The sequence below is a fragment of the Typopeltis vanoorti genome, chromosome 17, assembly GCF_054136105.1.
Source record: "Typopeltis vanoorti isolate ZY-2024b chromosome 17, IOZ_Tvanoo_1.0, whole genome shotgun sequence".
NCBI classification, from domain to species: domain Eukaryota; kingdom Metazoa; phylum Arthropoda; class Arachnida; order Uropygi; family Thelyphonidae; genus Typopeltis; species Typopeltis vanoorti.
In genome coordinates, this window is record NC_143565.1 from 82068816 (window position 1) to 82094944 (window position 26129).

At 36.4% G+C, this 26129-nt stretch overlaps 1 protein-coding gene across 3 annotated transcripts in view; it reads left to right on the forward strand.

Moving 5' to 3' along the window:
• The window catches only part of Patronin (calmodulin-regulated spectrin-associated protein patronin), a 358788-nt gene that overhangs the window by 10365 nt on the left and 322294 nt on the right, over positions 1-26129 (forward strand). For all 3 annotated transcript variants that reach the window (XM_090407071.1, XM_090407073.1, XM_090407072.1), the window contains exon 2: positions 2390-2490. In XM_090407071.1, coding sequence (XP_090263197.1) covers positions 2416-2490 — 75 coding nt within the window. In that variant the 5' untranslated portion in view covers positions 2390-2415. The remainder of the gene's footprint in view (positions 1-2389; positions 2491-26129) is intronic.

The window sequence follows — 26129 nt, forward strand, 5'->3', positions numbered from 1 at the left end:
TGCTATTCATTTCCTACCTTGCTATTTAGATCTCCAACAAAGACTAACTTTTCCGTTTCATCATCTTCTCTAATGATTGGAAAAATTTCTCTATTTCTTCCTTACCAGAAACTCTTATGAGATCATAGGCTCGAATAAATCTCATTATCTAATTTCCCATTTTGACATTAGTCCACATTACTCTGCTTAATATTGCTAGCCATTCAAAAGGATTTTCTTCTCTTCATGTTTAGTGTTGAGTACTATAGCTTCTTCTTTCTCTGATTATTATTGCTTGAATATAACATTTTGTTCATGTTATTTATAAGAATCTTACCTGTTTCTGTCTTGCTTCAGTAACACCAATTATGTTGACTTGGCAGTTCTTCTCCAGTTTCATTTCTTTTCCGTTGATGCAACTTTCACTGATGCCGCCAATCTTGAATTCTGTTGATGGTGATTTGGAGTTTGTTTTAGAATCCAACTTTTCATTCTAGTTCCCTGAAAAGAACAATAGGGGCCTTGTTCAAATAATATTCAGTGATTGGGTGGATTTTTGATTTGTGTAGAATTAATGCTGGAGGGGGTGGTGGTAGAGTAATCTCAAGAAGAGAAATTTCATCTTATCCAGAGATTAGGAGTTGTAAGAATAAGACTGGAAGAAAAATGTTAATTTTTGCAAGAAGCAACATAAGATACAGTTTTACTGTCTTCCCATTAAAGAATGGTTCTGTGATTAAAGTTTAGGATTTCTCGGATACATCTGTGTATTACATTTGGTAAGCTGCAAAAAAGTTGTTGAAGTATCTATACCAGAGGTCAGCAATGCAGTGCCCAATGGCTTCCATGGTGCCTGCAGTGAATTTTTAGTGCACCCTTAGAGAAATTATTGTAAACTGCTTTGGAGCTCGCAGCGTAGAGCGTAGTATATCTGAGAGATACATTCATTACTAGTATGTGCTAAAATGCAAGAAAACATAAAGAAAAAACACTGCAGATATAATACATGATGATCCAAATTAAGTGAATATTGAATCCAACATTATTTCATAGTCGAATATAGAAACAACAAGCGTTTTGGGCAGATGCAAGCATAAGTAGTTCCTTGTGGGCAACTCGTAGTAAAGGTGGAGTAAGTTCCAGGCCTCTTTCCTTAGTATTTTCCATAAATGTAAAGCACATCTTGCAGAAGTCAGCAACCTTTTTAATATGAAGACCGCAATATAAAATTTTAAAATTACGGAGGGCTCGTGACATCGATTATAAAGGGTTAGAAATATCTTTGTAAGCCAAAGTATTTGCACTGATAGTGGGAGTGATTCAACAAACACACATACTAAAAAACAAAGGGTTCTAACAGCGTTTAGAATGGTGTGAAGGGTAGTGAGTGCGGTCGCATTGATAACTAGATAACGTCAACAACTCAAACTACTTATGATCAGAGGGTGCTCGCATCTGATCTGACAGATACATGCTAATTGTTAACATGAATATTCTTTAACCGTTAAAGAATATTCATGTTAACAATTAGCACGTATCTGTCAGATCAGATGCGAGCGCCTTGCTTTATCAATCATAATGGTAAATGTATTTGTTTATTATGCAATAATAGCATGGCTATTTCTAAAAAAAGCAATATAGAAAGACATTTCAAAGCCATTCATGCCAATTGTAATTTTAAGTTTAATTATTTAAATCAGGAGGAGTTGGCAATGCACGCCCGCGAGCATCATGATGCCTGCAGTATTGCGCCCTTCATATTAAAAAGGTTGCTGATCACTGATCTATACCATGACAGTCAGAAGTTTGGGGAATCTAAAGGTTGTGCTAGATATTTCTTCTCTAAGGTATCTGATGGAATTTGGTATGAAGACTTATTGAATAAGCTCCCATCATATGGTCTGTGTTTTGATTTCTACAACTGGGTCACCAGCTTTCCATCTGGATTCATATTATGTGTAATGTGGATGGGTCTTTATCCTCAAAATTTCCGACTAATACTGGTATTCCAAAACTCTTCTTCACCCATTTTCTTTCTTTCTTTCTTTCTTTGAGGTACAAATATCTCAAAGAAATTTGTGTGCCAGAGCCAACTCTGAAGCACAAATATTTAAAAGAGTTAGATAAATAACAAAAATCTCATATTCTTGGAGACTTTTGATATCCAGGTATGCTCTGTCTTTGCTTTGTAATCCACCTATAGAATAATGGTTTTTGACTACTTCAACCCCAATAAGCAAATTAGTAGTATTACCAAAAAATGAAAGTATTTACCACCTATATCTAGTAGAACAGAGGTTGTTTTAGTTCTGCTCAAATAACTGAGTAGTGCTATTTTCTGAATTTTATGTGTCTACATTTTCTTCAAATTTGTAGTATTCAAAACTAATGTATTATTCTTGTTCTGCAGGTATATTATGCTGATGTGATTGAAAAATGGGAGCAAAAGACGGTGGAACTTATATGGACATGCCAGAAATTTGTTGTTTTGAGAAATATCCCTTTTCAAAGGTAAGCTTTAATATAATAAAAGAAATAAAATGTGTTTATTATTAGATTATGTAGTTTCAGACAATGAAACAAAAATTTTGGGTCTATGTTGCGATTGTTCCTGAAAAAATACTTTTTACTCACATGGTAAAGATCGAATTTGCCATCAAAAGATTACCTCAGGAAGAAGCAGACAGCATTAGACTAAATGCCCCAACTTTAACTAAATATGCTAACCCTCCAAGAAGCAATATATCTAAGGGAGGAAAAAACAGCTTTAAAAATTTCGAAGCTCAAAAACAGTAATTGTCAAAGCAGATAAAGGAAATGCCAGATATATTAACATCCAGGTCAAAAAATACGGTTATTAGTCTGTTAGATAACATTACAAGTTGTCCAGCTAAAACTATATATAAACTAAAGATTTTTACCTTTCGAGTCATCAGAATTTGAGAACTGGCCTACCAGTCCTGAACAGGGGGGTAGGCACCATGAGTGTAGCCCCCCCAGTATATATATATATATATATATATGTTTGTTTTGCACACCAACACAGTTGACCCTTGAATAATGATGGGGTTAGGGCACCAATCCCCCTCTGTTGTTTGAAATTCCGCATATAACTTTTGACTCCCCAAAATCTTAACTACTAATAGCCTACTGTTGACCTAAAGCCTTACCAAAACATAAGTATTCGCTTAACACATATTTTGTATGGTATGTATGTATGTATTATATACTATATATTTATATTTAACTACCATATTATATACTAAAGTAAAGATGCAGCTAGAGAAAAGGAAATGTTATTAAAGAAAATCGTAAGGAAGTGAAAATACGTTTACAGTACTGTACTGTATTTATCGAAAATGTAAGTTTACATCATCTGCATACAAGATGAATCGTATGTCTGTCAGTACATACATCAATATTGTCTTAATAGATACAAAACCCTTTCATTGTTATATGCATTTCTAATACTAGACATCAAAAATGAAAAGATAATGTGAAAAAGAAATTATTCATATTTGCAGGTATAATGATTCATTATGCATTCATGACATATCTAACGTTTTCTTAATTTTTCGGTATTTCTAAAACCACATGGTTTGTGTGAGTTTTTTCAAATTGTCGCAAATCTCCAAAAAAAAAAAAAATTATTAAAAACTGTGTATAAGTGGAACTGCGCAGTTCAAACCAACTGTCTACACACACACACACATACATTACATTACACCTTACATTATAAGAACAGCTGATAGATGTGACATTTGAAAACAACACAGGAGTTGAACAGTGGTGGTGTACAAACTGTCAAACAATAGCAGGAGTAGCAGTCGTGAAGGTCATCCCATTTGGCACAATGCCAGAGCGCAGAAGTCTGACAATGGCTAGGTATAGGTTGTTCTAAAGTGCATGAAACTTAGATTAGCTGTTGTCTTTTCTTTAGGAAGAGGTCAAGAACATTAGCAGTATGGTGAGGTTGTCTGGTATATTGGTAGGAAGATGGATGATCTATATTGTTGCTAATACAAAATACCTTGGCATCCCTGCTGCTTGATCAGTGGAACCGAAGAAGGAAAACAAATTGGAATTATGGAGACTGAAGTCCCAAGAGATGATGTGGATATTTTGACTGCAGAAAATCAAGCTTTAGGGATAGGCACTTGAACAGGCCAGAGTGTTTATCTGAATTTAGTAATAAGTGGACACAGCTGAATGAATCAGTGCAACACAGGTTGAGAGAAATAAATTGTAAGCCAAAGGAAACCAAATTGGAGGGGGGGGGATTAGGTATTCAAGATATTGCATACACTGACGTGGGATGTCAATTCTGATGAATATACGTGTTGCCCTTGTGGTAGTAGGAATTGTGCAATGTGTAATTTGAGTAGTTGAGTTGGACAGAAGTTGTCATTTAAGTTACTGTTGAAGCCGTGATTTTTTTTTGTTTTGGAATCATGTTTTGTGATCTGTAGTATAACCATATTTCAATAACTTGTCCAGTGTATGTAGGAAGGAAAGTTAAAGAGTGAGGACACACAGTGGGTGGTGAAAGAATCAGACACTTTTCCCACTGAGAGAACTGCCATCTGATCATAAGGCTTCAATGCCCCCTTCCCCCATGCATAATCACTATACTTTGACTTCCTCCAGATATTATGTGGCAGCAGGACTAGTTGATTGGGAAGCCACCAGATATGTTTCTAGGTGATTTGGTCCATATCTGCCTACTAGCAGCCAGCCTTCAGAACCATTTTACTGCTATACCCTGAAATAGGGAATGGTCTGGGTCCCTCCAATGCATTTTGCATGTCTTTGAAAGGAGTCATCCACACTGCATATAAGGGTGGGAGGAGAGAAGCAGTCATTCCAGATATGCAGAATAACAGAAAGGTACTGTGGAAAGGGAGCTTATTCCCCTAAAAAAAAAAGCTTGACCCTTAACATACCTTTGAAGGTGCATTACTATATTATTATTATCATCAGAGACATCCAGAATGTCAAAGACTCATCAAGAGAGTCAATACATAACCCACCAGCTATTATACTTTCTCTTAAACACATTCACACTAGATGCACTTACTACTTCACCAGGCAAACTGTTCAATCACTCACTGCTAAGTGAAAGAGAGAGAGAGAAATCTAGCTTTCACCATTTTCTTAACTGGACACAAACTCAACTTCCATGGATGTTCCCTTGTTCTTTTCCCCACCTTCCATATAACATATCCATATAGTATCCTATAACATCCTTGTTTCTTCAAGCATAATTATATAAATATATTGATTGATTCTCTTCCATCAAGACAGTTTGAGGACTTCATGAGTCAGTCTTCTCTTAATAGTCTTTCTTGAAAGAAGATCTTGAAGGCAGTTGATAGTAGCAGCTTTCCTAATATTAGTGATCCAGCTTATCCTTCATCTGTCTCTTGTCTGTTTGGTGGTTTTCTGTCCCTGTAGGAAGGTAATCTCTGTTGATTCATTCTGTTTACACATAAATATATTATGCCATTCAAAATTTTATCATGCCAAAATGCACAACTTGACACCTACCACCATTTGAATTGATATCTATTACATTTGCCAACAGTTCCACCCTATTCAGGACTCTTAAGTTTTCTTTTTTGCTTCTTTAAATTAAAGATTCCAAGAAATTGTATGCTTGGTTTAATCCTTTATTCAAGTGTAATCAAACAAAGTTTGCACCTGAAGTAACTTCAGGACTGGGCAAATCATATATACAGGCTAATGACTTCACATCACTTGTCTTAGTATCCCATTATGCAAAGAGTATATCCTTACGAACATCTATAATACTATGCATTATGGGAAGGGTAACTACCCACACCAGTTTCGACCTTTATTGAGGTCTCATCAGTGGGAGTCAGACCTACACGTTATGCTAAGGTTGAAGTAACGTAGAAATTATATTTCCATATATGAGTAGCCAAAATATATCACACCTTATTACTAAAATACTCTGGATTAGAGATGTTGAAAGTTTTTCCACTTGGTTATATTATAAATTAAGATGCCAAGAAATTATATTTTGGGGTGCTTAAGGGTCAAAGCTGTATAACTGAGAGGAGACCTCCACATAGCCTTTAAAGGAATGTGGAGAAAAGACCAAGGCTTCTGACCTAATTTCCAATCATCACCTTCTCGTGGTGCACCCTGCTGGGTATCTGCCTGGATACTGAATGAACGAGGATGGGCTGGCAATTTGGGATTTAGCCGACGAAATTGTATTCTTATTGGTTAAACCAAAATAAAAAATGATGGTACAACATGACAAAATTTCATGCTGGCTGGGGCATTGCCCAGTTAAACAAGGCCCCCGTTGTTTTCGCCAGGGAACCAGGGCGAACAGCGAAAAGTCAGCTACTGGAACAAATCTGAAAGCACACCCCAAATCAACATCACCAGAGTTAAAGATCGGTACTATCAACATAAGAAGCCTGAATGGCAAAGAAATGGAGCTAGCTGAGGAATTAGATAAGTACCAGATCGACATAATAGGGGGTGACTGAAACAAAAAAGACCAAAACTGGTGAGATCTTTCTGAGCAATAAATACAAAATGTTATATTCAGGCAATGACAATCAAGGAAAAGAACGAGTAGCCATAGTATTCAACACAAAATACGAGGTTAATCTTCTTAAATGGCAGTAAATCTCAAGTAGAGTGATGTGGGAAAATATGAGAATGGGGAACTGGACAATGAGACTTATTTTGTGCCTATGGTCCCACAGAAGGTTCTACTAAGGTAGAAGCGGAGGAATTTTTTGATGCTTTAGAAAAAGCAACTGACTCAATGAAAAAGGAAAAGTTGGTCCTTGTTGGGGATCTGAATAGCAGAGTAGGAAATGATTGTCAGACATACAAAAATATTTTAGGAAAATTTGGAGAAAAGAGCAAAGCTAATAATAATGGAAAATACCTGTTGGATTTCTGCTCAGGACATGGACTGGGTATTACTAACACCATGTTCCAACATAAAAATGTGCACAAATTCACATGGAGAGAAGAGGCAAGGAATAAGAAAAGTCTCATTGACTGTGTTATTGTTGATAGTGATGTTTTCTCCCTGGTGCAGGACACCAGAGTGTACAGAGGATTTGAAATTGGAAGCGATCACTATTTAGTCTTGAGCAGGATAAAATTGAATTTCATATTGAAAAAAATAACATGTAAGAAAGTTTTAAAGCGAATAAAAGATGAACAGCTCTCAGATGTGAACTGTAGACTAAAATACACCAAGATTATTGAAGAAAAAATGAAAGAGTTTGAGAACAGGAACCAAACCTTAGAGGTTCAGTGACAAGCCTTGAAGAAAACCATGATTAATTCAGCCAGAGAGGCAGGTGGTGAGGTTGTCTGCAAGGATAGAAAAATCAGAACTCTGTGGTGGACACAGGAAGTTAAAGAGGCAGTGAAGGAAAAGAAGAAAGCATATCAAAAGTTCCTGGCAAAGAAGTCAGCTTGTGCTCTTAGAGAATACAGAGACAAATGTAAGAAAGCTAAACTCTGTGTAAAACTAGCTAAACAAAAGTCATGGGAGGACTTTGGCAAGAACATAGAAAATAAATATCAAGAAGGTGGCAAAATATTCTGGAGGTTGTTGAAGAAGCTTAGAAATGGAGGAAAGAGTACTGTAAAAGGTGTTAGAGATGATAAAGGTGACATGAAAACAGGGAAAAAGATATCCTTAAAGTATGGAGTAATTACTTCGAAAAATTGCTAAATGAAACAAGCAGTGATAAAAAAACACTCAACAGGCATACAGTCAGAAATACATATCCATACTTGAAGTAGAAAAAGCCATCAAAGGCTTGAAATGGGGAAAGGCAGCAGGAGTAGATGATATTCGACAAGAAATGCTGAAGTATGGTGGTATAAAAGTCTTACAGTGGCTGCACTGCATAGTTCAGAAAGCCTGGACAGAGGGATGAATTCCTGATGATTGGAGTACAGCTCTAATAGTACCCATATATAAAAAAGGGAAATAAAACTGAATGTGAGAATTACAGAGGTATATCCCTACTGAGTGTTCCCAGCAAGATCTATGCAAGTATACTCAAGAAACGGTTGAGAAGAATTGTGGAAGAAAAGCTTGGTGAAGAACAAGCTGGATTCAGGCCAAATAGAGGCTGTCAGGATCAGATCTTCACTTTACGACAAATAGTTGAGAAAGCATGGAAATATAACAAAGATCTGTATTTAAGTTTTGTCGATTTGGAAAAGGCATACAACAAGGTGCCAAGAGAGAAGCTGTTCAATACGCTACAGTTATATGATGTCCATGGGGTATTATATCAAGCAATACTTAGTCTTTATTTGACTTGTAAGTCAGCAGTTAGAATTGAAGTACAGGAAAATGGTTTAATGTTAAATCTGGTGTGAGACAAGGATGTACTTTATCCCCTCTGTCATTCATTATCTATATGGATCACATTATGAAGGAAAGTAGTATTAAACATGATATCAAAATTGGAGATGTTAATGTCAGCTCTTTGCTTTATGCGGATGATGTTATACTTCTAAATAAATCCACTACAAGTCTGCAAGATTCTCTGACTCTGTTTTAACTTATGGATCTGAAAGCTGGGTCAGAAGTAAAACACTTGACCAAAGACTTGGTACCGCAGATAAGAGAATCCTGAGAAAGATTAGAGGCGTGAACAGATGGTATCAATGGCAATATCATATTAAAAACGAGGATATTAGGAAAGAACTTTACATTGTCGTCATCCAGGAATGCGTTAGCAGAGCTAATCTCAGGTGGGATGGTCACTTAAACAGAATGGGCGAGGAAAGATTAGCAAAACAAGTGTTCTCTGCCAGGTTGGCAGGAAAACGACCCAGAGGAAGACCAAGATATAGGTGGATTGATATGGTACAATGTGCCTTAGAAATCTCTCATCAGATTTCCTCATCATTGCTGGAGGCACTCCAGCACTCCATCATTGCTGGAGTGCCTCAGGGGGTTTGTGCTCTTACCCATGCTCTTCTTCCTTTACATCAATGACTTCCTTTCTCTGACTTCAAATCCTATTCACAGTTTTGCTGATGACAGTACTCTTCATTCCTGTTTGTCATTCGATAAACTCTGCAATACCCTAATATTAGATGCCTCAAAATCTTCCATAATTATTGACTTGAACACAGACCTCTTCAACATCATGAAATTGCTGAAGACAACTTAGTAAATTTCAATGCCAAAAAAAACTCAAGCCTGCCTTATTACCTGCAAGAAAAATTCTACCTTATCCCCTCTCATTTTTGATATAATGTTCCAGTTTCCTTTCAAGATCAGCTTTCTCTTCTTGGTTGTACTGTCACATACAGTTTATCCTGGCACAAACATGTTATTCACATAGTCTCCTTAGTCTAAAAAAAAGCTTGCTGTTCTTTTCCATTCTAAACATTATTTCTCTTCTTCTGAATCCCCAACACTATAAGTCTCAGATCTGTCCAACTTTTGAGAATTGTTCCCACATTTTGAATCCAAGACCTCTAAGAATTCTTGGTGATATTTCCCTCCTTTCAATTGCATGCACTCTGTTTCAGCGCTGTGCCTTTTCTGTATGTACTTTCATCGGCATTACACCTCTGAATTGACTGCTATTTTCTTCTAACCATAGAAGAACTAGAGCAGCCACTGGCCAATACTCATACACTGTCCAGCTTCGAACCTGCCGAACTAACTTCTCAACAGCTTCCTTCATTCTGTCTACCTCTAATTCTTTAGAACAGTCTGCCCCATACTGTTTTTCCCACTGTGTACAACCTCCCCCTCTTTAAAAAACTTATCAGCAGGCTATGTTTTTTTCCCTTAATCACTTGATGAAAATGAAAAATATAAGGGCATGAAATGGAAACAAGAATCTAATTATCACTAGTATCCAAGGTATATAGACCAAAAGGTAAACAATTACATGAATTCTTGAGTCAAAAGAACATAAAAATTGCAGTAATATCCGAAAATCAGGATTAATTTACTATTGTTAGAATATATATATATATATATATAGTTTTATGATAAAATTGAATGACTAGAACCGAGATTTAATTAAAAAGGTTTTAATATAAACACACTACTAGTTTCGGCCTGTAACAGCCTTCTTCAGGTGACATTATAAAAGAAAAAACACTAAACATTGAGGGTTAAAAGACTATGAACAACATAGACAGTCTTTATACATAATTAGCATGAAAACGTTGTAGTTGTATTTGAAGCTGAAGCTTAAGCTTAAGCTTCTTAAGAAACTTAAGCTACAACCTCCCAGATAGTCATTCAGCTGTAATCATGTACTGGCGTTCACATGATGCAGCAAACACGCACTCTCCCAACAATGCAACAAATGAAAGAACAGCTTCAAATACAACTACAACGTTTTCATGCTGATTATGTATAAAGACTGTCTATGTTGTTCATAGTCTTTTAACCCTCAATGTTTAGTGTTTTTCTTTTATAATGTCACCTGAAGAAGGCTGTTACAGGCCAAAACTAGTAGTGTGTTTATATTAAAACCTTTTTAATTAAATCTCGGTTCTAGTCATTCAATTTTTTCATAAAACTATGTATGTTAACCGAGTCAATGATCAATTCTGTCATATATACCCGTGGAAGGTGATGAAGAAAGTAATGAAATCTTTTACTCCTTCCTGCAAGAAATAATAAAGTAACTAAGTGTGACTGTCCATTTATAAGACTTAAATGCTGGAATTGGCAGTAGTAAAATTAATTCAGTCATCAGTATAACATGGCAAGCAAACAATTAATAAAAATGAGAGACGGCTGTAATCAGTCATGTAGCTTATAGTAATAATTTTAAACTTACAAACACATTCGTCCCACACAATGATTGTTATAAGTATACTTATATAGCAAGAGAACACAGATCAGTAATAGACTATATAAAAGTAAATAATAAATTAGCAAAATTTATTCTTGACACAAGGGATTTTAGAAGCTTTGAATATGAAATTGATCACTTCCAGTTAGTTTTGCCAAGTTGATTTCCTCCACAATGGTCTAGAACAGGGGTCGGCAACCTGCGGCTCGCGAGCCACATGCGGCTCTTTGGATGTGAAGCTGCGGCTCTTTAGTTCCATACGCAAATATTATTTATTTTATCAAAAAAAAAAAAATTAAAAAATCGCTCTGAATCGATTAACAAGGATTAGGCACCGATTCTATCTCTCAGCCACTTGTACTCGCTTTTCACCGCACCCCTCCCCCGTGACATGCATCGTCACTGTCGTCAGTCCGTCGGAAGCTTTCGGAAATTTATATGTTTGGCAATTTTCATTGATTTCGGCATAGCTGGGCATAACACCTTTACTCGTAAACTAAGTATCTAATATTTGCCAAAATTAAAAAAAAAAACTAAAATGTGCAGACTGCGCCGTGATAAACACGTTCTGACAAGTCCGTTCGTGCCAGTCGGTGATCACCGCACACGGGAGGCGACCACAGATGCGACGAAACTATGTACTTATAGTCAATCAGTACGTGAGAGAGTGAGACAAACAGTGTTTCATGTCTAAATTATTTATTTTAATAATTAAATTATTAGAGAATTATTGATTTTATTTAGGTAGGTATTTTTAATTGGGAAATATCGTTGTAAAATGTTTTTTGATAAATTATATTTCATTATGCCCAGCTTCTCGTATCCGCCAAAACAGTACAAGATAGAATAGCTAAAATGTCTTCAAATGTAACATATTTGCAGGTGGATGATATTCAACCTTCTTCTGCCTTATCACTTGCTATAGATGAGTCTTGCGACATAAAAGACACGGCACAAGTTGCCCTTTTTGTCAGGTATATGTCTTCCCAAGGTCCAAAAGAAGAACTTCTAGGATTGCTACCGCTCTCGGGACAAACTAGAGGGGAAGATATAGCGAATGCCGTGCAAAAATGCCTTGAAGACAATAAGATCTTGTGGCTCTTTAAAAACTTTTTAAAATTTTGTGGCTCTTTAAAAACTTTGAAATTTTGTAAATTGTAATTTTTGACTCTTCCGACTCAAAAGGTTGCCGACCCCGGGTCTAGAATAATAAAAACAAACTAAAGAAGCGAAGAAGCTAGTTTACCACTTTATACTAGAGTTTTTCATCAGAATTGAAAAATTAACAGAACATATACAAATCAGTGAGCCAGTTAAACAATGGTTGAACATTTATGATATATTAATACAGGCAGCATTTGAAATCTTAAGCAAAAAAAGAAGAGATTACATCATAAAAGAAGTGATGAGGATATTTTTAGGATTATAGAAGATAAAATGTATTTTAGAAATATTTATCAAACACATTAATTGAAGATAATATTAAATATGATAGAAAGCCATAGCTAAAAGAGAAGTGAAGAAAAGACAAAGGAAGCTGGAATAATTTCATGTCTAATTTAGAGAGAGAGAGACAGGTTTACTAAAATTTAATCTGTTAACTTATAAAATTTTAAATAACTTTAATCATGAAATAGTTCTTCTCCACATGTTCTGTAATCAAGTTTTTTTTTTTTGTAAATAATCATTTATCTCTTGTTTAAATTTATGCATTTAGAACCTTATTGTATTTTAGACCATGCCACTCTGACATATGAGTTTTCATCTGATGCACTTGCTTACATTGTGGGTTATCCTGGTTATCTCGTTTACTTGTTTAATTTGAAAATTATATTGAAGATGCTCTAGATCAGTTTTAAACTTTTTGATCAAAGGGTTGTGGAACCCCGTGTAAATATATTTCTTTTCGGGGCACTCCTATGAAGATGATTATTATTATTACAGGCGACTCCAAGGAGTGCTTAGACTCATCGAGGGAGGCCCTAAACATCATGTCCATCACAACTATTCGACATTCACACAGTATCTATCACGCTTTGCCTTGAACTCATTCACTGTTTTAGCACCCACAACAGACTCTGGCAGCTTATTCCACTCATTCACCACTCTAAAAGTAAAAACCCCAGCTCTAACACTCTTACTAACCACACTCTTGCCCAGCTTCCATGGATGTCCCCTAGTCCTCCCACCACCAGTCCTGTTCTCAGAAATATCCTCTGAATTAATCCTATAGAAACCCATCAGCAATTTCAATGTCTCAATCATATCTGCCCTTTTCCGCCTATCAACCAATTTCTGCAACCCACAAATCTTCAACCTGTTTTCATAAGGTTCATTCCATAGACCTGCTATCATCTTGGTCACTCTCCTCTGGATCCTCTCAACCTCCTCCCCATCAAGAAGAAACCTAGGTGACCAGATCTGGGCACAGTAATCAAGATGGGGTCTTATCAAGGCTTGATACAGAGGAACAATAACCTGCTTATCTCTGTCATCAAAGTATTCTTCAGCTTCCAAGTGATTTGATGAGCTGATTTAGCCACTTTTGCAATGTGCCCCCTAAACTTTAACTCCCTATCCACCAACACTCCCAAGTCCCTGGCCTCATCAATCTCCTGGAGTACAGTTCCACCAATGTGATATACTGCTGCTAATCTTTGCACCCTAAAATGCATAACCTTACATTTTGCCACTTTAAATTGACATCCATTCTCCTTAGCCCAGACCTCTAATCTATCCAAATCATCCTGCAAAATTTTGACATCTTCTGCATTCACTATTGCCCTACCCAACTTAGCATCATCAGCGAACAAATGAACCGTTCCTCTCGGATCCTTCCCTATATTGTTAATGAACAAATTAAACTACAGTGATCTAAGAACAGAACCCTGCAGCACACCACTAGTTACAGGCCGTTTTTTTGGACTCTACTCCTGAGTAAACTACTCTCTGGTATCTCTCCATCAACTGCCCTCCTATCCATCTCACCAACTCTATATCCATTCCCATATGTTGCAGTTTATGGATTAGACTTCCATGTGGTATCCTGTCAAAGGCCTTAGCCAGGTCCAACAGTATCACTGTAAACCCATTACTCTTATCCAGTTCAGACGTCACTGTGTTATAAAACCTGAGCAAGTTACTGAGGCATGATCCACCCTTCACAAAACTATGCTGTCCCCCATACAGTATCTCATTTTCATCAATCCATTCCTGTATTTTTCCCTTGACTACTTTCTCCAAGACCTTGACAACGACTCCTGATATCCTGATCGGTCGGTAATTTGCAACCATAGTCTTGGATTCTCCTTTATGCAGTGGAACTATTTTCCCCTCTTTCCACCCCTTTTGGACTAAACCAGACCCGAGACTCAGATTAAACAATAAGGTCAAGGGCACTGACAATTTTTTAGCCGCTTCACGTAAGACCCGTGCTGATATACTATCCAATCTCACATGTGTATTCACATAAGGTTCTGTAATAGACTGTTCACCTCCACTTCATTCACCACAATTCCCATATAAACTGATGTTTCTTCATTCCTTCAACATCACCACCTGGATGATATACTCTTGTAAAGTGCTCACTCAGTAATTCCAATATATCGACCTGATTCAGTGACTTCCCTACCATCACCATTCCTTAAAATCATTCTGCCGTGTACAGTTTTTCTTTTCCTAGCAGTATATTGAAAGAACTGTTTGGGATTCTCTTTAGCTTGCATGGCTAATTTCCTTTTATAATCCGTTTTTGCTTTTCTCACCACACTCGTTACCCTTCGGGCCTGTGCTTTATACCGTTCGTGTGCCTGCAGGTCACCTTTCTCCTTAAATTATTTTCACAGTTGTTTCTTTTTTTGCAACTCAAGTTTAATGGTGTTATTCATCCATTTAACCCCTACTTGATTTACTCTTCGGACTCTAGGTATACAGTCAGCCATAACCTCTTGCAAATGCTACTTTACCACTTCCCATGCCCTATCAACATCCAGCCCTTGCAGTTTTATATGCCATGGCACTGAACCAAGCAATCTCCTAAGTTTGTCATACTTGCCAGCACGGTAATTCCACATGTATCCTGTCTTAATCGAAAATTTCACACATTTAGCCATCTCCCTGGTTAAGATCCTATGATCATCACTCTCACCAATAGGGGGCAACATGGTCATATTCATTACAGTCAAATTCTCAGATGCTACTCGAACCCCTAGTATTTTTCATTACGTGCTGTCTCAGATAGTTATCCCTCAGTAACTCAGTAAAGTACAGTTCCTTCCTCATATGTCCTCTCGTTCTTCCATTCAATGTTACCATAGTTGAATCCCCCATAATAATTACCCTCCTTCCACTCATTTCATCAATTTGCCTATGCATACTATCTCCATCATCTATTCCATCACCTGGTCTATAGCAGCACCCAACTGTACATTTTGTTCCATTAGTCTCAATCTCACACCAAATAGCCTCAAAATGAGCTATTTTCTCTATCCTGCACTACAATTTCTATTCTCCTTGGTTGCAGTTCATCAGCTATCATCAATAACACTTCTCCCCCCCCCATTTTATTCTCTCTGTCCCTACTGAACACACTATACCCTACACATTCTATCCCACTAACTATATCATCTTCTGTCAGCCATGTTTCATGTATACTAATTTGTATACATGAAATGCAGAGGTCCATTTGTCCCACCCCTATCTTGATACGTTATACTAACTATCCCATTCTAATTTCTTGTCCTTCGTACTGGCTCGGGCACATTATAAACATTCTTACACTCAACTGCCTCACTGATGTTTGCATATCCACTTCCTCCCCTCCTTAATAGTTCTAGTTTTCCTGATTTTGCACATCCACTCTCACTTCACTCAGCAACACTTTTTCCAGTCTTCTCATACCGAATCCATTCAAATGTAAGCCATCCTTTCGCACATCAAACTCACTCCACACATCCACAAACTCCACACCACACCGTCTGCATAATCTGCACATAAAGTCATTTATGATTATGGCCCTCCTTCTAAACTCTTCTCTGTCATATCGTGGCAACAGACTCACTATCCTAACTCTGTCACTCTTTTCTTTCGCTACCTCTAATAATTCCTTCACGTCCTCTCTCATATCAAATTTATCTCCTTTCAAATCATTCGTTCCCACTATAACTATCATTTCTTTCACCCTCTGCTTCTGCTCTCTAACACTCTCACTTACATCCTTAATTTTCGCATCCAGTAAGTACGATTTAGTCAAACTCTCATCTATCACACCTCTTACTAACGAGTCACCGTACAACACTTTTCCCTTCATTTCTGAAACACTCCCAATCATACGCTTATTATTCCTTTCGTACAATTGCTTATTTCCATTTGCCGAGGCACTCGGGAAAGAGTTTTGCAGTCACTCCAACTGCCGCTGTGCCCTATGTATTACTCCGTGTAACCGTGCGATATCACTCATTACAGCTAATTTCTCATTTTTTTCGTCATTCAAACCATTTTCTCTCTCTGTATAATTACTTCCACAGATTAATAAAAATTATCGGAAAGAGATTACAATAATGAACCATTACAGCAAAATATCTTTAAATCATAAAACACATGATATATATATTACACATAATGTAAAATAAGTTTTAGAAATATGTTAATTTTTTTAAAAAAAAATGTACCCCCGCCCCATTCACTGAAGTTTTTAGAAACTACATCTAATACAAGTTCTGAACAGTACCACCACCACTAATCCATATGGTTCTTTTCTGAAAATTAAAAAAAAAAAGTGCCCTTTCCTCAACTAAAATTTTTAAGTTACTATATTATTTCTCAATAGTAATGATAATAATTAACAAGTCAAGTCGTATATAAATTATGAAAATCAAATTACTGAACATAAAACAATGGAAAATTCAAAATTTTAATTACAATAATTAGGAATTTAATTGTTGTCTTGCTTTCACGTTAATGAAATAATTTAGATCAGTGTTTACTGTGACATTGCAGACCTTAAGTAGTTTTTAATAAATTTTAATTCTGAAAAGCTAGTTCTCCACTGGTGACAGATATTGGCAAAGTTAAATATGTCCTGAGGACTACAGAATTATTTGGAAAAATAGCTGGTAAATTATTACTGCAAATATGCTGTGCAATCCTCCAACTCATGTTGAAGTATTGCACAGCATATTTGAAACAATTAATGTTCTCATTCATCCCACAGGTGTTCGATGGGTTGAGATCAAGGCACTGTGCAGGCCAGTCATGTTCTTCAACATCCATCTCATCAAACCATTCCTGTACAAACCTCACTTTGCGAATGGGGTATTGTCATGTTGAAACAAGAAAGGGCTTCCGCTGAACTGTTACCATAAAGATAGAAACACGGAATTGTCTAGAATATCATTATAAGCTGCAGCATTAAGATTCCTTATCACTGGTACTAAGGGGAACAGCTTGAACCAGCTCCAGAACATGATTCATTCTCCACCAAACTTCACTTCTGGGCTGTCTGCATTCTCCTGGCATCTGCTAGGAGAATGCAGCAACCCAGACTCATCAGTTGGACTGCCAGATAGTGGAATGGTTCATCACTCTATAGAACATTTCCATTGCTGTGTAGTCTAATGTCAGTGAACTACACACCACCTATTGCTTGACTTTACTCTTACCGATGTTAGGTGTGTGTGTGTGTACGCAGCCATGGAAACCTGTTTTTCAGCTCCTCACAAAAACAGATGTGTTGCTTGCAAAAGGCATTTCGGAGCTCAGTAATGAATGTTTCAATTGAGAATAGGTGATATTTTAGCACCACATGCTTCAGCACTTGAAAAGGAACAATTGTTGTTCCTTTCCACTTCACAATAACATCACTTACAGCTGACTGGAGAAGCTGCAGCAGGGTAGAAATTTCTTGAACTGAGTTGCAAAGGTGGAATCCTTGATAGTGCTACGTTGAAAAACATGGAACTCTTCAGTACAATCCATTATATGGTTAATGTTTGCCTCTGAAGGTTGCAAGGCTGTGATGCTGCCTTTTATATTTGTATCACCCATAGTTGTGATGTATATAGACATATCTACTGCTACGAAGGGATGTCCAGATATTTTTAATCAGATAGAGTATCATCAGTCAATTTCATTTGTAAATTTTTGTGGTTGCAGTAGATCATGTGTATTGTAATTCTTCAAATGACATATCTAGAACAATGAAAAGGCCATGATATTTTCTCAGTATGACACACCTTTTTTTAAAAAAAAGGTGTGTGATACTGACTGTCCTAGGTTTGATTCTTGTCAATGACGTGAGGAGCAGCAGGGTTTTTTCCACCAGTTTACCTGGGGTTTTTCATCCCACAAGCAGGCAAGCCGTCCCCGTGAACACACAGGCTACAGTAATAGGATATAGTATGACAGGGAAGGCAACGGGGAAACCACATTGCTCATAATCACCCTTGTTATAAAACTATAACAAGGCTGAGGGAATAGAATATATTTTTTGTAAACATCACCTCTTCATATTTCTTATTCTTTTTGATGCTTTCAAGAAAATTTTATATACATTTTCATCAGTGGCAAATCATGGCTTGAAATTGTGGGGGTGCTGCCACTTTCAAAATATACATACACACTGTAAGTACAGTCTATGCATGTTTGGATAGAATATCAAAATTATGGTAAAAATTTTAAAAAAAAATTGAACATGAAAAAATATTGTTTATTATCGATAAAATTATACAGTTTGGTATAATTCAAAATTACTTAAAAATAAAATATATTCTTCTTGTTCACTTACAGTCATTACTGGCACAGAACTTATTTCTTGAGGTTGCATTTCTGAGGCCATAATTGTCAATAACCCCAATAATGTTTTAAAATAAAAACTATAACAAATGTTATGTCTTTAATTGTAATGTCCAAATATTTAGAGATGGAGTAAACACGATAAACACTATGAACAATCTACTACTGACCAAACTGCATATAAACAACAGTGGAACTCACGACGGAGTGCCGCATTACACTAATAGCTCGCATCTCACTGTGACGTGCACATGCTTGCACACGTAGCACTGTGGTAAACACAGTGCTGCTAGCATCCTTCGCCTCCTAAGTGCTAAAAGATGGATTTTTATTATTTTTTATACAAAGTAAGAGAATTGTATAGGATTGTTGATGATAAAATTAAATATTACAAGCAAATATAAATAAATTAATAAATATATTTATATATCTAGAAAATTGTGGGTGCTGCAGTTCCTAATTTTTATATACAATTAAATTTTGGTCCCTACATCATTTTGCATATCATTTATCTTACTTAAAGCATTTGCCAAATCGCACTGAGCAAATAAATTTAAAAGTAGATTTTTTCGAAAATTTTTGAAAGTATACCTCTTTTCCAGCTTGCATTCTAAAATTTTTATTAATGTCAATTTCTCAAAGATCATTACATGCTGTCTGAGTTTTTAGTGGCATGATGGCAAAATCAAATTGATGGTTTCTGATTTGTTTGGTAAATGTATTCTCAATAGACTCCAACATTTCTTTGAGGCTAAAACGTAGCTGCATAGTTCTTGAACAATATAAAAAAAAAATTCAGTTGTGTCTAAAGTGATTTTTGATGCATTACTGACTACCAAGCAAATTTTCGGAATTCAAGAACAAGGAAACATATGAGGGTGATCTGAAAAGTTCTCGGCCTCGACCATAGATGGCAACACTATCTGCAAGATTTTTTTTTTCTAAGTTGGTACATCTGTCATAAGCATCCATGTGAATCTGCATCATTCTATCAAGTTGTTTGTTTTATACAGCTGTCTGAAGCATAAGTTCTATCTGCATCCCTTGAATTGGAAAAATTGAGTATTGTGCAGTTATAAAATTCTTTGTAAAAGAAGGTTTAACTCCAAAAGAAATTCCTTCGAAGTTCATAAAAGTTATGGGCACTCTTCTCCTTCGTTTTCGACAATTAAAAAATGGACTGCCCAGTTTAAACGTGACGGTACCAGCCTTGAAGATGATGATATTGGATGACCGGCGAGTTAAAGTGCGTGAAATTGCTGAGACTATAGGCATTTAAAAAAAAAGCGTTGGATATATTTTGTATGAAGAATTGCATATAAAAAAGCTTTGCGCAAGATGGGTGCCACGCTTGCTCACAGCAGATCAAAAACGCACTCGCATGAAAATCTCTGAACACTGCTTGGAGCATTTTGACGAGAATAAAACTGATTTTGTGCGTCGATTTATTACTATGGATGAGACTTCGATTCACCATTACATACCAGTATCCTAACAGCAGTCAAAACAGTGGACAGAAACCAGTCGTTCAGCGCCAAAGAAGACAAAGTCGGTTCCATCAGCAGGAAGGGTCATGGCATCGGTGTTTTAGGATGCTAAAGGCATTTTATTTATTAATTATTTTGAAAAGAGTAAAACAATAAGAAGGGAATATTATTTCGATTTTTTGATCTAGTCTAGTTTATCATCTAGTCTTTAACCAGACTAGATGAAAAAAAAAATCATCTTTCATCAGGACAATGCACCTGCCCACAAAGGTGTTTTGACAATGGTAAAATTATGGGATCTGCACTATGGATTGTTGGAACATCCACCCTATTCCCCAGATATGGCTCCCTCTGACTTCTATCTCTTCCCAAAACTAAAACTCTTCCTTACTGGTCATCATTTTTTTTCGAATCAAGGGCTGATTGCAGCTGTAGATGGGTATTTTGCAGATCTTACTGATAACCACTAATGGATGGGATAATGGCGCTGGAGCATCGCTGGAATAAATGTATTTGTCTTAAGAATTATTATGTTGAAAAAAAAAAAATGTTGAAATTATAAATTCTTGTTTTCATTGTTAGGCCAAGAACTTTTCAGACCACCCTCATAAAATGTTATTGAAATTTTTTCGAGTATCTTCTATTGCTGTTTGGTTTTCCATGCATATTTGCAGCATTGTAGTATCTCTGAATCCTGAAATTATTATTTTTATTTTGTATGTAGAACCAGGTTTTGTAAATAGTGTATTATAGATCCTTCATTTGTGTTATCTACTGGATCTTCTTCTTCAACCTTTTGGTTCTGTCCACTGCTGGATGAAGGTCTCTCCCATGGTTTTCCAGACCATTCGGGTTTTCTGCCTTTCCCATCGATCTCACTCCTGCAATTTGTTCCATTTCATCCTTCCACCTTCTTTTCGGTCTTTCTCTTTGTCTTGTCCATCCATTGGTCTCTACTCTGTTGCTTTTCTAGTCCATCTCCCGTCATTGCATCTGGCAATATGACCAGCCATCTCCACTTAGCCTGTTTAATGTATTTTACAATATCTGTGACATCTGTTTGAGATCTTATCCAGGTATTTGTTTTCCTATCTCTTAATGTTATTTTCAGCATATTTTTCTCCATGCGATGTTGTGTTTTTCTCAGCTTTTTTGTTTAGGGCTTCTGTTAAAGTTCATGTTTCTCCCCCATATGTTAGGACAGGAAGTATGCACTGGTCAAAAGCTTTCCTTTTTAGACTCATAGGGATGTCACTTCTGAATATGTCTCTCATTTTCCCCAAACCATCCATCCAAGGTAAATTCTTCGTTCAATCTCTTTTCTTTGGCAATCCTCAAAGGATAACAATTGGCCCAAATGTACATATGAGGTAACTTGTTCTATTTCATGGTTTTCAACTTTGACACTTCTTTGGTTTATGTATTTATTCATCATTATTTGTGTTTTCTCTATTTATTTTTAATCCAATTACTCTTGAGGCTTCATTTAGCTGTATTTAGCCTTTCTTCCAGATCTTCAAGATTATCTGCTATTAGGACAACATCATCTGCAAATTTCAGATGATGCAGCGTTTCTCCATTTATGTTTATTCCTTTTGTTTCCCAATGAAGGCTTTTAAAGACTTCTTCTAATGCAGCTGTAAATAGTTTCGGAGATATGGTATCACCTTGCCAGATGCCTTTTTTGTACTGGAAACTTTTCACTGGATAAATCCCAAAAAAATTTCACATACAGAAATATTTGTATGTTGAAATCTACAAGTCTAATAATAATTATCTGTTCTACATGACTTATCATTAGTGGGTATATCTAAAATAATTAAGTACATTAATATTTAGCATTTCTTACCTTTTCCAGAATGATTTCATTCATTGCATGTGCTATAATTTTGATTATTTGGTTTTACATTTCATACCTTAAATGAGGTGTAATATTATTTTATGGCCATTTCTCCATTTGCCAAATGAAGATTTCCATTATCACTTTCATAAAGTGTTTTGAAAGTTCCTCTGAATGCCAGACATTGCTTTGCCAAAAGCAAATGTAACATATATATTATGTGTTCAACAACAACGTGGTAATGTATTTTTTCTCATTATTTATATATATATATATATATATATATATGATGATGATGATGATGATGATTTAACTCTTTGGTCGTGTCCAACTCTTGGTAACTTTGTAGACAAGTCACCCCCCCGTGCATGTTACCCGACCTTGGAACCAGCATATAGCTGACAAATCAGGTCTATGGCTGGGTTATAAGTATTCATGGCTGTAAATCCATGTGTTCATGGGGCCGGTTTGCCTCTATTTGCCAGGGATGAAAAAACCCTGTACCTCCTTATGAGACTGGCTAATTACACCTCTAGTGTCATGTCACCTTTAGTTGAAAAGACCAGGTAAAGGTTACTCACATCATGGATGGGAATCAAACCCAGGTCTTTCTGACCAAAGGGCTTCATCTATATCGACTCTCAAATATATATATATATATATTTAAAAGAATTGAATGACATAAACCGACAGAAAAGGAAAAAGGTTTAACAGTGAAAACATTGTAGTTAATGTATTCAAAGCTGTTCCTTCATTGGCCACATTGTTGGGTGAGTGCGTGCATATAGCATCTCGTGAGCACCAGTATTTGATCACAGCAGAATGGCAGTCTGGGAGGTTGTAGCTTAAATTATTATTTAAATGTACAGAATTGAGGATGATTTCTCTAGATTCTACAATTTTTCTCTCCAATCGTCATGGCAATGGAAAATGTTCTTAGATCTATCCCAAAGGATTGTATGGCTATAGTTTTCATCATCAGAATCGACCAAAAAAAGGATATGGCTGGATAAAGCACTGGCACGTGTTCTCTTGTAAGGGTTGTCCCTCCTGTGCTCCTCCATACACAATTCAATAGACTTGTCCGTCTGGCCAAAGTAAGGAATGTCACAGTCACACCATAATCTTGTATACACTGGGATATTTTAGATTGTGATGGCTAGGCTTTGGATGGCTCACTAGAGAGTGGATCTTAGCAAGTGGAGTAAATAAAGTTCTAATGTTATATTTTTTGAGAGACTGAGCTTACGTATGGTATAGATATATTGCCTTTAACATTATTCATTTCTTCAGTATTGCGACCAGGATTTTTTGAGAATAACCATTCAGTCTGAAAGTAGATCTAAGAAAATTGATTTCTTTACGAAGTTCATCTGGGTCGTCAGGAAGAGAGCGAGCTCTATGTCCCAAAGTAGAAATAATTCCAAGTTTCTGAGAAGGGAAATGATGGCTGACTATGGAGATATCTATTAGTGTGTGTAGGTTTTCTGTACATCGAAATTTTAAGTTTTTTAGAAGACTGGGTCAGTTTCACATCCAGGAAAGGCAGGGAACCATTAGTTTCAAACTCAGCCATGAATTGGATATTCGGGTGTTGACTATTGAGATGTTCAAGGAAATACAGGAGAGAATCACGTCCATGGCTCTGTATGAGGAAAATATCGTTTACAAAATTCTAGGTGCTAAGGAATAGGAAGAGATAGCTTTAACTTCAAAATCTTCCAGATAAATGTTGGCAACTACATGAGATAAAGGATTACCCATTGCTAAACCATGATTTTGCTTGTAGATGGTGTCCTGAAATCTAAAGTATCCAGACTTGATGCAATGAGTAAATAAGGCTGACATTTTTTTGGATAACTTATCTTTGAGTATGGAACATTTGTGAACAAGGATGCTATGTCAAAGCTAGCCATGATTTCATTTTCTTGAACAGTAATATCCTTAATGTATGATACAAAATCCGCAAGTGTTCGTCTTTTATTAATAAAAGACAAAGACACTTGCCGGAAAAACATTTGAGGTATTTTGCGAGATGTTTTGAAAGGTTGTATGTTGGTGAATCAATGCCTTTACTGATGGGACGAAGTGGGGTATTTTCTTTGTGAATCTTGGGAGCTCCATATATGCGTTGCATAAGCAGATGGAGAGAGCGAAGAGAAAGGCGAATGTTTCTAGACAGTTCAGAAGTTGTTTTTAATAAATTGTTGGTATGATTTTGAAGTTCACGAGTGGGATCTCTCTCAAGAATTGAGTAAGTGTCACTCTGTAGTAATTCAAGCATCTTATTTTTATAATCTTCAAAGTTAAGAACAACTGTTGCATTGCCTTTATCTGTGGGAAGGATAATTATATTTCTGTTATTTTTTAAACTCTTAAGAGCCTGTCGTTTCAACGAAGAGATGTTATCTTTGTCGAAATGTTGAAGATGGATTCAATATGGAGAAGTTTTGCATCTTGTGAAGGGAGGAAGGAAGCAGCCTTTTCTATCTTGGTTGATTAATTGATTGATTCTTTTGGGATAGATTTTGGAAAAGAATAAAATTTAAAATCTTGCTTAGGATACTTTCATGGCTGAGTTTGAAACTAATGGTTCCCTGCCTTTCCTGGATGTGAAACTGACCCGTTCTTCTGAAAAACTTAAAATTTCGATGTACAGAAAACCTACACACACACCAATAGATATCTCCATAGTCAGTCCCATCATTTCCCTCCTCAGAAACTTGGAATTATTTCTGCTTTGGGACGGACATAGAGCTCGCTCTCTTCTTGATGAACCAGATGAACTTCATAAAGAAATCAATTTTCTTAGATCTACTTTCAGACTGAGTGGTTATTCTCAAAAAATTACTAAAAAATACCTTTTTAATCCTTCTAGTCACCATACTGAAGAAATGAATAATGTTAAAGGCAATATATCTATACCATACATAAGCTCAGTCTCTCAAAAAATATAACATTAGAACTTTATTTACTCCACTTGCTAAGATCCACTCTCTAGTGAGCCATCCAAAGCCTAGCCATCACAATCTAAAATATCCTGGTGTATACAAGATTATGGTGTGACTGCGACATTCCTTACTTTGGCCAGATGGACAAGTCTATTGAATTGCATATGGAGGAGCACAGAACTGACATCACTTACAAGGGAACACGTGCCAGTGCTTAATCCAGCTATATCCTTTTTTTGGCCGATTCGGATAATGAAAATCATAGTCATGCAATCCTTTGGGATAGATCTGACAACATTTTCCATTGCCATGACGAATTGGAGAGGAAAATTGTTGAATCTAGAGAAATCATCCTCAACCCTGTACATTTAAATTATAATTTAAGCTACAACCTCCCAGGCTGTCATTCTGCTGTGATCAAATACTGGCGCTCACGAGATGCTATACTCACACACACTCACCCAACAATGTGGCCAACGAAGAAACAACTTTGAATACATTAACTACAATGTTTTCACGTTAAATATGTATAGTGACTTTTCTGTGCTGCTCACAGTTTTTATCTTTAATGTTTTTTCTTTTTTTTTATAAAAACACCTGAAGGCGGCAGTAAAAAGCCAAAACTAGTCATGTGAAACCTTTTTCCTTTTCTCTCCGTTTATGTCATTCAATTCTTTTAAAAAATATGTTTAACAACCAAGTAAATGAACCTCCATGCATATGTATATATATATTCAAGATACCAAGTAATTTTATATAAACTTGGTTTTTAATCCTATTTCCCAAGTAAGCAAACAGACAAGTATGTCAAGTTTGCACCTGCATGTGGTGTAAGTCTGAGGCAACTCATGGTAGTGCAACTCGTGGTAAAATTGGATTAAGCTCTGATCACTTTCCTTAGTATTTTTCCTTTAATGTAAAGCACATCCCCTTGCGGAGATGTATGATGCTATGCATTAAAGGCAATGGTCACTACCCATACCGGTTTTGACCTTTATTGAGGTCTCATCAGTGGGAGCCAGACCTGACAATGCTAAGGTTGAAGTAATGCAGAGCTTATGAATTTTGCCTAAACAAGTTGCCACAAGGTGCTTTGACCTTATTAAATAAAATCTCAGGGAAAGTGATCAGTGCTTAATCCACCTTTACCACAAGTTGCATAGAGTGGCACTACCACGAGTTGCCTCAGACTTGCACCACGTGCAGCTCAAACTTGAGTTACTTGTCT